General features: G+C 41.0%; 1 protein-coding gene across 1 annotated transcript in view; it reads right to left on the minus strand.

Annotated features, from left to right (window-relative positions):
- Nucleotides 1-2,285: 2,285 nt before the first annotated feature.
- LOC135547087 (tomoregulin-2-like) overlaps nucleotides 2,286-13,608 on the minus strand; it is a 147,107-nt gene continuing 135,784 nt past the window's right edge. The window contains exons 9-10 of the mRNA XM_064975739.1: nucleotides 10,036-10,194; nucleotides 2,286-2,676 (exon numbers count right to left, since the gene is read on the minus strand). Of these exons, the coding sequence (XP_064831811.1) occupies nucleotides 2,580-2,676; nucleotides 10,036-10,194 (256 nt within the window). The 3' untranslated portion in view covers nucleotides 2,286-2,579. The remainder of the gene's footprint in view (nucleotides 2,677-10,035; nucleotides 10,195-13,608) is intronic.

Consider the following 13,608-nt stretch of genomic DNA (forward strand, 5'->3'; position numbering starts at 1 on the left):
GGGCCATCTGGGAGATGAGGAGCCTGGGTGTAAGCCATTACCCACTCCAGACAACCCAGGACTAACCCCTATATACTACTTCAATTTGACAGAGGGTGCCTGCCTTCATTGCCTCCTTTTAAGGGCTCCTCGAGTCATCACAAATTCATCCACTTTTGGTCTTTATAGCCTCACATGCATGCACGCACAGACACGCGCACACCCCTCTAATTTGTAAACTAGGGTCATGCAAATGGAGGCAAATGTTCAACGTAATGCCACATTTTACAGCAGAACATTATCAGAAATGGGTTATCAGACTAGTGATATAAAAAACATCACTTTAAAAATCACACAATATAGCCCACAAGCAATTACTGACAGATTTTCGCATGAAATGTATGTTGCATTCAAATCAATGACCACCATGACTAAAGCACTCTTCATTGTCCACATTCTGATTGTGCCTACCTCCAGTTGGTCAGGAAGATCAGATCACAATGAAATCACAATGCATTTTTAATTCTCTACACCTGTCTAAAAATATGGGCACAATCAGAATGTCTACAAGATCAGGACAAAGGATGCATGTCAGTACAATATATGAACTGAGAAAACATTTAAACAGAGATGAATGTTGGAAGCGAGACATCCCACTCCCTCATATGTTATGTTTCAGTGGAAGTCTATGAACTAAGTAGACTAGACCCAACTGCTATTGCATTGTTGTCTATGGAGTCCCACCCCCTTAAGTAGACAGGAACTGACCATTTTTGTTCAATTGTAAGCAATCTGAGTGAACTATCTTAATTTATCCAGTCTTTGATTTAAAGGTAGTGTTTGATGGAATGCTCACGTACCATGATAAATATTTAATTTCTTAGATAGTTTCTCCCTCACACAGAATCAGATTGTTAGGATTAACCACATCCTATGGGTAAATGTTTCATTACACAACAATCATTGCAATCAGTCGTTTATGTAACCTGTGAAGAGGACAAACATCTAATTGAACACTTTTGACCTTCCTCAAGTGAAAACTAACAACATAAATATGTTGGTGGAATCCTGGTCCCAGAATGATAACATTCCTATGGTGTATATCTGGGCAGACATGCAGACATTCTAAGTTTTCTGCTCCACCCTTACCCCCCGAGCTGGAAAAACGAGGAGAGAGTACAGGAAGATAGAGGATTCCACATGCTCGTCTGTGGGGTGAACTGGGAAGTGACCCCCCTGCTGTCTCTGTGGAATTTGTGTAGAATCCTGCAGTCTGGTGGTGTAGCATTTGCGTGACCCTGACACTCATTCTGGTAAGGTCAGCTTAACTTTTAACACAATAGAACCTGTTCAGTAAGACCACATCGAATATTTCTCCACCGTGGTGTGTACAATTGAAAATTATGCATTCGACAACTTGACGACTTGAACACAATATCAGACTTTTAAAATTACCTGTATGATATTTGAAATCTGTCAGCTGAGAATATATATAATGTGTGTGTGTGATGCATAAAAAAGACATCACCTGCAATAGCTCATCAGGTACAGCTACTATAACTTAGCTACTCTAACTCAGTTTTCTTGTATAGGGTAGGCATATGGTAAAATAGTCCTCAAGGGCCAAAGTCCTACTGGGGTATGTTCAGGAATGCACAACATTGTGGAATGTTCAGATATAAATAGGTTATGTAGAACAAACATGCCTCTCTGACATTCTTAACGAAGAGTCATCATGTCTTGTCAGCTGTAACACAAATTTCATCACATTTCTATCCGCGATGTTCCACAATGTTGGAGTTCAGGTTTTCTTTTCTATCTGATAGTTAATTGGTCAATTAATATCACTGTTTGCTGGGGAGTTCACCCACCTGTGGCCAACTATGATTGATAGATTCCAAAGTGAAGATATGGAAATACACCTTTCATCTCAGACAAACCTACCCCACCGTTTCCTCTTGAGTGATGTTATCTTAACTGTAAATGTGAAAATGGACACCCAACAGCAATATTTTAAAGATGGGCCAAAGTTAGTTTTGTGATATAAATTATTTATTTACATTACAGAAAAAATACCCCACCAAGACAATGTAATAACTATTGGAAATAGATCAGTAATACATAACCAAATAGAGCTGTACTGTAGTACCATAGTTTCCTCTCCGGTGACCTATACCACAGGTGCAAGGCATCACGTGTAGCCCCCCTCCCCCTCCCAACCCCCCATTGCTTCTCCCCCTAAAAACAACCAACATCCCCCACGAACATCAGCTAACCCACTTCTATAGCCCCCCCCCCCCCCCACAACCCAACACACCGACACTGTATCCTCACCCCCAAAGCCCATTGTTCAATGCCTCATCATTGGTGTCGGGGCGAAGCGCTGGTCTCCAGAAGGATGAAGTTGCCCCTAGATGCTGATCTAAGGTCAGTTTTGCATTTCGTCCCCCTCCTACTACCCAATCCTTTATAGTTCATTAAGGTTGGGATTGTAGGGAAGTACAAGAAGGGTGAAGCTGATCCTAGATCTGTGTCTACGGGGCAACTTGGACCAAGAGAGGAGCGGGTCTCGGGGTTTCCCCCATCACGGGGCGGCTCAGTCAGATGAGGCGGGTGGAGGCGCGCATGGTGTTCTCCGAGCTGTAGTGGGTGGCATTCTGCTTCTGCCGATTGACCCTGTTGCTCCGCGGGCACTTCCTGTCCAGACAGGAAGTGGAGTAGAGGAGAGAGAAAGGAGAGAAAGGAGAGAGAGAGAGACAGAGAGAGTGGAGGAGGTATAAGAATGAGAGAGAGAGTGCTGTAAGCCATTTTGTTTTATGTTCATTATCCAAGGGTTTAATCCCAAAACACCTTTTTCTTTTCAAAATAAAGAAATATTTCTGATTTATTGACCCTCCATTGTTTTTATCTTTGGTTTGCTCATATACTTGAATGGAAATCAACAAGTCAAAAAGGGAACTAAGTAGGGAAAAGGGCATTTAATTCCTTTGAAAATAAAAAATATGATAGCCTTCATGGCCACCTAGTGGTGTGATCAATGATATGCAAGTACATAGAGAAAAGTCAGCAAATACAAGCTAACAAAATACACTGAACAAAAATATGAATCAGCATGTAAATTGTTGGTCTCGTGTTTCATAAGCTGAAATAAAAGATCCCAGACATTTTCCATAAGCACAAAAAGCTTATGTCTCAATTTTTTGGGGGCACAAATTTGTTTACATCCCTGTTTGTGAGCATTTCTCCTTTGCCAAGATAAACCATCTACCTGACGTGTGGAATATCAAGAAGCTGATTAAACAGCACGATCAATACACAGGTGCACCTTGTGCTAGGGACAATAAAAGGCCACTCTGGAATGTGCAGTTTAGTCACACAACACAATGCCAAAGATGTCTCAAGTTTTGAGGGAGTGTGCAGTTGGCATGCTGACTGCAGGAATTTCCATCAGAGCTGTTGCCAGAGAATTGAATGTTCATTTATCTACCATAAGCCACCTCCAACGTCGTTTTAGAGAATTTGGCAGTACATCCAACTGCCTCACAACCGCAGATCACGTGAATGGAGTCCTGTGGGTGAGTGGTTTGCTGATGTCAACGTTGTGAACAGAGTGCCCCATGGTGGCGGTGGGGTTATGTTATGGAAAGGCATAAGCTATGGAAAACTAACGCAATTGCATTTTATCGATGGCAATTTGAATACACAGAGATACCGTGACGAGATCCTAAGACCCATTGTCGTGCCAGTCATCCGCCGACATCACCTCATGTTACAGCATCATAATGCACAGCCCCGTGTCACAAGGCTCTGCACACAATTCCTGGAAGCTAAAATTGTCCCAGTTCTTCCATGGCCTGCATCCTCACCAGACATGTTATATATTGAGCATGTTTGGGATGCTTTGGATCGACGTGTACGACAGTGTGTTCCAGTTTCCGTCAACACCCAGCAACTTCACACAGCCATTGAAGAGGAGTGGGACAACGCTCCATAGCCCACAATCAATAGCTTGATCAACCCTATGTGAAGGTGATGTGTTGCGCTGCATGAGGCAAATGGAGGTCACACCAGATTCTGACTGGTTTTCTGATCCACGCCCCTACTTTTTTTAAAGGTATCTGTGACCAACAGATGTATATCTGTATTCCCAGTCATGTGAAATCCTTAGATTAGGTCCTGAATTAATTTCAATTGAATGATTTCCTTATATAAACTGTAAGTCAGTAAAATCTTAGATATTGTTGCATGTTGGGCTTATATTTTTACCAGAGAGCACATTTTCAATCCTTTATGGCTCAGTTGGTAGAGCATGGCGCTTGCACCGCCAGGGTTGTGGGTTCAATTCCCGGGGCCACCCATATGTAAAATGTATGCAAGCATGACAGTAAGTCGGCTTTGGATAAAAGCTTATGCTAAATAGCATATATAAATAAATACGTTTAAGTGGTAGAAATCTGCTAAATTAATCACTCAAATAGTTTTGATAAGAATATAAAGGACAATGATCAATATAATGAATTATATTATAACTCCTGTTGATCTTCTACTACTTTGACACATAAAATGGTTGGTACCTAAGTATAGAAAAGAGCTATTATGTTTGTGTTCTAAATATTCTGTACAACATTGTATAATTTGCATCTCTGACACTGTAAAACCAATGTACCTAGGGATTACTTATGCAAACCATTAAAAACAGAATTCACTAATTAACAGAAATGAGATTAAGCAGCCTGGAATGTAGATATGGGGAGACTCCATTTCCATAATGAAGCACAAATTAGCCTATACACTTTGAACAAAAGGTGCTATAAATGAATGGTAATGTAGTATTGTACCTGAATGCAATATTTTCAAAATACATAGATTGGTCTTCGGCCTGTTCTTTTGAACACTTGGTATTTTTTGGTTTCCTTACCCTGTATGTAGTTTATTGACAACGTATGACAGCAATCCATGCTTTGCTTAAGTTTCCTTGGCACTGTTTCCACATGCTAATGCTTTAGCATTTGTGGCACAAATCACATTCAAGTCATGGTTCAAATAATATATATTTTTTTGCATCATGTCCAAATCATACGAAAGTAACTAAAATGAATTGTGAAGGTCAACAAAGTCACTTATAGATGTTTTGAACATGATGCGTGAAAAATGCTAATATCGGTCCCATTACTTGAATGGGATTTGTGTCACAAATGCTAAAAAGTTAGAGTGAGGAAACATTGCCAGGGAAAACAAAGCATTGATTTCAGTTATATCTGCTGTCAGTGTAAGGAAACCAATATATAATTTTGTCATTTGGGTGAACTATTCCTTTAAATTAAATGTGTGCATTTAGAGTAGTGGGGAAGTGTGAGGGCCTAATGTACTAATGTGAGCGAGTCGTAAAATGCATGCGTGACGTTTGCTACAGAAGCAATGTGAATTTGATTAAACTGCATTGAATTCAGAGATTTATTGGAAGATAAATTAAAGTGAAAGTAAACTGACTGGACACAACCTCATAACTGTGGCTTCACAGTCAGACTCTCTCTCTCTCTCTCGGCACATTGCCTGTCTCCTCTTGAGAGCCAGGTCTGCCTATGGCGGCCTTTCTCACTAGCAAGCCTTGCTCACTGAGTCTGTACGTACTCAAAGTTTTCCTTAGATTTGGGTCAGTCACAGTGGTCAGGTATTCTGCCACTGTGTACTCTCTGTTTAGGGCCAAATAACATTCTAGTTTGCTCAGTTTTTTTGTTAGTTCTTTCCAATGTGTCAAGTAATTATCTTTTTGTTTTCTCATGATTTGGTTGGGTCTAATTGTGTTGCAGTCTTGGGGCTCTGTGAGATCTGTTTGTGTTTGTGAACAGAGCCCTAGGACCAGCTTGCTTAGGGGACTCTTCTCAAGGTTCATCTCTCTGTAGGTAATGGCTTTGTTATGGAAGGTTTGAAGGCATCGTTTTAAGTGGTTGTAGAATTTAATGGCTCTTTTCTGGATTTTGATAATTAGCGGGTATCGACCTAATTCTGCTCTTCATGCATTATTTGGTGTTTTACATTGTACACAGAGGATATTTTTTGCAGAATTCTGCATGCAGTCTCAATTTGATGTTTGTCTCATTTTGTGAATTCTTGGTTGGTGAGCGGACCCCAGACCTCACAACCATAAAGGGCAATGGGACGTGCAAGTTTATTTTTTTGCCCTAACATTACACAATTGATTCGATTAGCAAAGCTGGATGATTAGTTGATTATTTGAATCAGCTGTGTAGTGCTAGGGCGAAAAACAAAATGTTTACTCCTTGGGATCCTGAGGACAGAGTTTGGGAAACCCTGCTCTTGGGCAATGGTGTCTAGATGGAATTTGTATTTGTGGTTCTGGCAACCATTTTTGGAACACCATTATTTTTTGTCTTACTGAGATTTACTGTCAGTGCCCAGGTCTCACTGAATCTGTGCAGAAGATCTAGGTGCTGCTGTAGGCCCTCCTCGGTTGGGGACAGAAGCACCAGATCATCAGCAAACAGTAGACATTTGACTTCGGATTCCAGTAGGGTGAGGCCGGGTGCTGCAGACTGTTCTAGTGCCCTCGTCAATTTGTTGATATATACGTTGAAGAGGGTGGGACTTAAGCTGCATCCCTGTCTTACCCCGTGGCCCTGTGGAAAGAAATATGTATTTTTTGGGCAATTTTAACCACACACTTGTTGTTTGTGTACATGGAATTTATAATGTCATATGATTTTCCCCCAACATCACTTTACATCAATTTATATAGCAGACCCTAATGCCAAATTGAGTCAAAAGATTTTTTGAAATCAACAAAGCAGGAGAAGACTGTTTTGTTTTGGTTAGTTTGTTTGTCAAATAGGGTGTGTAGGGTGAAGATGTGGGCTGTCGTACGGTAATTTGGAAAAAAGCCCTTTTAACATTTGCTAAGTACATTGATTTCACTAAGGAAATGTACAGGTCTGCTGTTAATGATACAGTCAAATTTGTGGATTGGGGTGATCAGTCCTTGGTTGCCAGAGCTAAGGATGATGTTAAAGAGTTTAAGTATAGCTAATTGGAATTTGTGGTCTGTATATTTTATAATTTAATTGAGGATACCATCAACACTACATGCCTTTTTGGGTTGGAAGGTTTGTATTTTGTCCTGTAGTTCATTCAATGTAATTGGAGAATCCAGTGGGTTCTGGTCTTTAATACTGTAGTTGATTCTAAGATTTGTATTTGATCGTGTATATGTTTTTGCTGTTTGTTCTTTGTTATAGGGCCAAAACGATTGGAGAGGTGGTTTACCCATACATCTCTGTTCTGGATAGATAACTCTTCGTGTTGTTGTTTGTTTACTGGTTTCCAATTTTCACAGAAGTGGTTAGAGTCAATTACATTGAGCTGATTTCTGATGTGCTGTACCTTCTTTTTCCATAGTGTTTTTCTGTATTGTTTTAGTGATTCACCATAGTGATGGCGTATGCTCAAGTTTTCTGTGTCTCTATGTTTTTGGTTGGATAGGTTTCTCAAATTCATTCTTAGGTTTTTGCATTCTTCATCAAACAATTTGTCATTGTTATTAATTTTCTTTGGTTTTCTGTTTGACATTTTTTATTTGATAGGGAAGCTGAGAGGTCAAATATACTGTTTAGATTTTCTGCTGCCAAGTTTACACCTTCACTATTACAGTATAACATTTTGTCCGGGAAGTCTAAAAGTGATTACATTTGTTGTTGTCAAAAAAAAATTGGGTAGGTTTCCACACTACTTTCCTTCCATCTATTGCATTTCTTTACATTATTCAGTTCCTTTGGCTTTGATGCCTCATAATTGAGTATTGTTCTGTTAAAGAAGACTGTGATTTTGCTGTGATCTGATAGGTGTGTCAGTGGGCTGACTGTGAATGCTCTGAGAGACTCTGGATTGAGGTCAGTGATAAAATAGTCTACAGTACTACTACCAAGAGATGAGCTATAGGTATATCTAACCATAGGAGTTCCCTCGAAGCCTACCATTGACTATGTACATACCCAGCGTGTGACAGAGATGCAGGAGTTGTGACCCGTTTCGGTTGGTTATATTGTCGTAGTTGTGCCTAAGGGGGCATATGGGGAAGGGAATGCTGTCACCTCCAATTAGATGTTTGCCCCCCTGAGTGCTGAGGGTGTCAGGTTCTTTTTCCCCCTCCAGGATGGAGAAGCTGTCTTCATTAAAGTATGGGGATTCTAGTGGGGGGATATAGGTAGCACACAGGAGGACATTTTATCGACATAACCCGAAAGCCCGCTTAGCAAGGAAGAAGCCACTGCTCCAAAACCACCAGAAAAAAGCCATACTATGGTTTGCAACTACACATGGGGACAAAGATTGTACTTTTTCGAGAAATGTCCTCTGGTCTGATGAAACAAAAATATAACTGTTTGGCCATAATGACCATCGTTGTGTTTGGAGGAAAAAGGGGGAGGATTGCAAGCCAAAGAACACCATCCTAACCGTGAAGCACGAGGGTGGCATCATCATGTTGTGGGGGTGCTTGCTGCAGGAAGGACTGGTGCACTTAACAAAATAGAGGGAGGAAAATTATGTGGATATATTAAAGCAACATCTCAAGACGTCAGTCAGGAAGTTAAAGCTTGGTCGCAAATGGGTCCTCCAAATGGACAATGACCCCAAGCATACTTCCAAAGTTGTGGCAAAATCGCTTAAGGACAACAAAGTGGCCATCACAAAGCCCTGAGGGCACTGTATTGTAATGACCTCTGAATTTTAGGAAGGGGCTTCAAAGGCAGGGTAGGCTGTGAAACTCTCCTGCCATTGTTAGGCTCAAGGGCTTTGACACCTCTCATTTCACACCTCAGTGCTAATTGCAGTCAGATACGTTCTGTCCTAGCAAGCTTGGTAGCCTTAACATAGCATTCAGTCCTTATATATATATATATATATATATATATATATATATATATATATACATTGTAATGTATTTTCTTTTTGACTTTAAACGTGGCTTCAGACTAAACATTACTTACTCAATTCCAGGTTCAATGGTGTTTTCAGGTTTATGTTGTTTGTTTGCCAGAGCATTTGCTGTAAAGCTTGGAAATCTTTGGTAGTAGGAATCCTTCCAGGTAATTTTGTCCAAAATCGGGGTTGTAGGTTTGCAGTTTTGATTTGGAGTGAAACTTTTCAAAAAAAATCCAAGTTTATCTAACTCTAAATCTTTTTGTAAAAACATGCTGAAAAGTGCGGGAGCTCATCTCTTGCTCTCTCTCTCTGTCCCTCTCTCTCCCTGTCGTCTTGATTTCTCTCTCTCTGTCTCTCTCTCGTTTCATCTTGGTTATAGTTTTTTAAAACTTTATTAAATGTCATGTCTTGCATAGGTCAAGATGACCTTTCCACGTTCCCTCCGCAGCACAAGAACGTAACCCCCTATGATGCACTACCTCTCATCATGACATCCCCAATGTGGAAAATGGATATCTGTTTGTGTATGTAGTCCTCTGTAGAAGTGGGTGTGAACGCACACACAGTGCCTTCAGAAAGTTTTCACACCCCTTGACTTTTTACACATTTTGTTGTGTTACCGCCTGAATTTAAAATGGATTAAATTCAGATTTTTGGTCACTGGCCTACACACAATACCCCATAATGTCAAAGTGGAATTATGTTTTTCAAACATGCGGACTAAAACCTCCCTTTGTCTGTGTTAATCTCTGCATGCTCAACCCAACACCTCACGGTTCAACACAGTGTGTATGCACAGCATGTGAGAGTTTACACATATGGTTGCCTAATGTAATGGTTCTCAACCCCCAATCTAATTTTGTTCTGCCCAAAGTACCCCCTTGTGTGAACCTGATCATTAGGCCAATGTTCTTATGGGTCTTTCCAAGTACCACCTGTGGCTAGCCTAGGTACCCCAAGGGTACAACCTTAGGTTGAGAAGCACTGGCATAATGCATATGCTTGCTCACACAAGTTTGTGTATGCGTGTGTGTGATTGCACAATGTGTATGTGTGCCTGTATGCGTGTACCTGCATGTGTGTACTGTGTGTGTATGCATGTTTGTGTGTGTGTCCTACCTGGTAATACAGAGCACCACCACACAGATGATGGCCACCTGCAGAGCTCCGATGATGGAGGCGATGAGGACGTAGCGCAGCTTGCCAGAGCCGGGGACCACGTAGAGCACATTGTACTCCTTAGTTTCACACTGGGGCCCGCTGAAGCCTGAGTGACAGCTGACAGACACTCACACACACACACACACACACACAAAAACAAACAAACACACACACACAAATAAGCACATACACAAAGGTTGATGTGAGTTTGTGTATATGATACATGTGTGGTGTTTGTGTTTGGATTTGAGGTCACCACAGTGTACAGGCTAATGTGTGTCTTTAAATTAGTGCTTGAAGTAACTGTACGTGTGCATTATATCTGAATGCGGTAGTTGTGAGTATGTGTATTGGTGGGGCTAAAAGCGGTATATGTTAATCAGTATGTCCATCTCTCTGTCTTTCTCTGGGGAGGTTGTTATCCACCAACACCTGCATCCCCCTGCTCTGTACACACACACACACACACACACACACACACACACACACACACACACACACACACACACACACACACACACACACACACACACACACACACACACACACACACACACACACACACACACTTCTCAGTGGGTCATTTCTCAGTGGGACACATGAGGGTGAGCGAAAGTCAGACTACTCTTTTATCCCCTCAACCTTAGCTATTTCTCTCTCGCTCCTTCTCTTATATCTTCTCTCTCTCACCTCTCTTCACTCGCTCGCTTCTATTTCCACCTCTCCTTTACTCAACCTTACCATCTCCCTCCCACTCCCTTTTCTCTTTCCTCACATATCTTTCATCATGATGCAGTGGACAGGTGTACAGAGAGCAAACTCTCTGTCTGCTCACAGTTATTCCAATGGAGAAGGATGAAGTGGTCCGTAGACACTGATATAAGATCAGTTTGGCAATTTTCTCCTTAATGGTTAAGATTAGGAATTGTCATTTGGATAAACTGATTCTCGATCAGAGGTAAAATATCAACTTCTACCTCAAACCTTGAACAGGGGCAATATTTATCAAACATCTAAAGTAGAAGTGCTGATCGAGGATCAGTTCCCCCCTGTCCATGCAATCACAAAACTGATCCTAAATCAACACTCCCATTCATCAAAACAGTACCTCCTCCATACAGCTGGTGGTGCCAGAGACCTTCCCCTATTTTTCCCATTCAACTATCACCACTATTCACTATGCAGGGTATGTAGGCTTGAAGAGCTAGAGGGTAGAGCCATGTTTCTGTGAGGGGAGAGATGAGAAGAGGCTAAATCCCTGTGGCTGTGACTGCAGCACAATCCCACTGACCCCACAGGTTAATGGGCTTGGCCTGGCCATGGGCCTATTACTCACCCAGAGGGCTGGACGGGGCACAGGTGATCAGGGGTGTATGTGTGTGGGGAGGGAGGGAGGGGGTTCTGTGTGGGTTAGTAATTATAGGTATATGTCTTGTGTGTGTATGTGTCAGCATGTGTGTGTGTGTAGGTGGGGGGGGGGGGGTAGGTTGTGTGTGTGTCACTGTCAGTGATGGGGGTAATGCATTACAAAGTAATATGTTACACAAATAATATGACATTTTGCGGTAATTAGTAATGTAACATAATATTATATAATAATAATATATAATAATATTACAGTTACTGATCAAAGATAGGTCATCGTTACTTCATTACTTCGTTACTTCGTTACGTCCTCTCACCAAGTTCCTGTTTACGCACGCACTACTACTAACTGCTTTAGTCAGGGAGATGAAAAATGTCAGAAGCGTCTAAAACATTGAGTTTCTCAGCTTGGAAGTAGTATTAGTTAAATAAAGGTTAAATGAAAAATAAAATAAAAAGTACTCCCATTACTTTGATTTGGAACGAGAACAAAATGACGAGAATAACTGTGAAATGTAAGCTGTGTCCAGGCAATAAACACCTCTCCACTGCTAGAAATACAAATTCCAATCTCTCGAAGCACCTGCAAAAGCAACATGTCAACACAAAACTAGAGAATATAGAGAAAATAGAGAAAGAGCCCCGAGGCCTGACTACTGCTGCTAAATATGACTGTAGGCCTACCTCATCGGAAAACAACCTAGGCTACATTTTAATCGTTCAGGAAGACAGCCTGTAATCCAGGGAGAGCTGAACAAGCTTGTGGCTGGGTATGTAGTGGAGGAAACGCTGCCCTTATCCACGGTAATGTAATGCAACGTTGACATTGTTTACATTGGGTGAGGACGCACAACACTTTTGGATGTAACGCAAAAGTAATATAACGAATAATATATCTAATTACAAGTAAATAAAGAAGCTGAAAGTACTAATGAGGAATAGGTATTGTAGATGATTGTATTGATGCTGATTGGTTGATAGAAGGGAATTTATTTATTTTATTTATTTGTATTTAGCCTTTATTTTATCAGGGAATTATACTGAGACCAAGGTCTCTTTCTCAGGTGAACCTTGAATTACATAAAGGACAGAAAATACCCACATCAAAATGTAAGTTTGCAGGCACCTGGCCCGCCATAAGGTGTCACTAGAGCGCGATGAGCCAAGTAAAGCCATTGACAGCCTGGGTTTGAACCCCAGGCTGTCAATATGCTTTTTAAAAGACTGCTTTTCATCTATTCAGATGCCCAGATATTTGTAAGCAGGGACACAATCGATATGGACACCGACCAAAGAACATAATTAAATCATCAGTTATTTTTATGCACTCCAGAGAACAAAATATACTTAGTTTTACCTGTATTCAATACAAATTTCAGGTCAATAAAGTGTTTCTGGAATACAATGAAGGTAACCGTGGGGCAATAGCATACACAACAGTACCTGGCATATAAATGCAGGTTACAGTTTTTTACAGACAATTCGATTTGTCAATGTAAACAGTAAAAAGCATAGGGCGTAAAATTGACCCCTGCAGGACGGACACCTTTCGTAATATCCAGGAAACATGATTTAACAACATCAGTACATACACATTGAGTTCTATCTGTCAAGTAATTTTTAAACCATTTACATGCAGCCTAGACCAATTAAGGAAGGCCCTGAATTAGCAATGAGTGATCAACAGTATCGAAAGTCTTTGACAGGTCAATGAAGAGGGCAGCACAATATTGCCTTTTATCCATACAGTTAACCACATCATTTATAACTAGGAATGCAGCAGTGAGTGCTATGACCTGGACTAAAACCAGACTGATGTACATTTAGAATACATACATAGGGCCACCAGCTTTGTCAAGTGGGGGTACATGGGCCGCCTTCCAAACCTTAGGGATAGTGTCAGATGTAACCGTAAAAAATATGGGTTAATGATTCAGCAATCAGGGGGGCAGAGAGGTGCAGCAAAAATGGATAAAGCATATCAGCCCCAGTGGATTTTCTTTACATCAAGGCATCTAGCACATCACAGATAGTAAATTGTTCAAATTAAAACAAAGATTCACTAGAAGATGATGGGTTAACCATCGAGTCGGCTAGAGGCTGGCAGAGGGAAGAGCAGTCGATTGACTAACCAGGGTCAATTAAACCACTGTTTTCCTCAAATGA

The sequence above is a fragment of the Oncorhynchus masou genome, chromosome 10, assembly GCF_036934945.1.
Source record: "Oncorhynchus masou masou isolate Uvic2021 chromosome 10, UVic_Omas_1.1, whole genome shotgun sequence".
Taxonomy (NCBI): domain Eukaryota; kingdom Metazoa; phylum Chordata; class Actinopteri; order Salmoniformes; family Salmonidae; genus Oncorhynchus; species Oncorhynchus masou.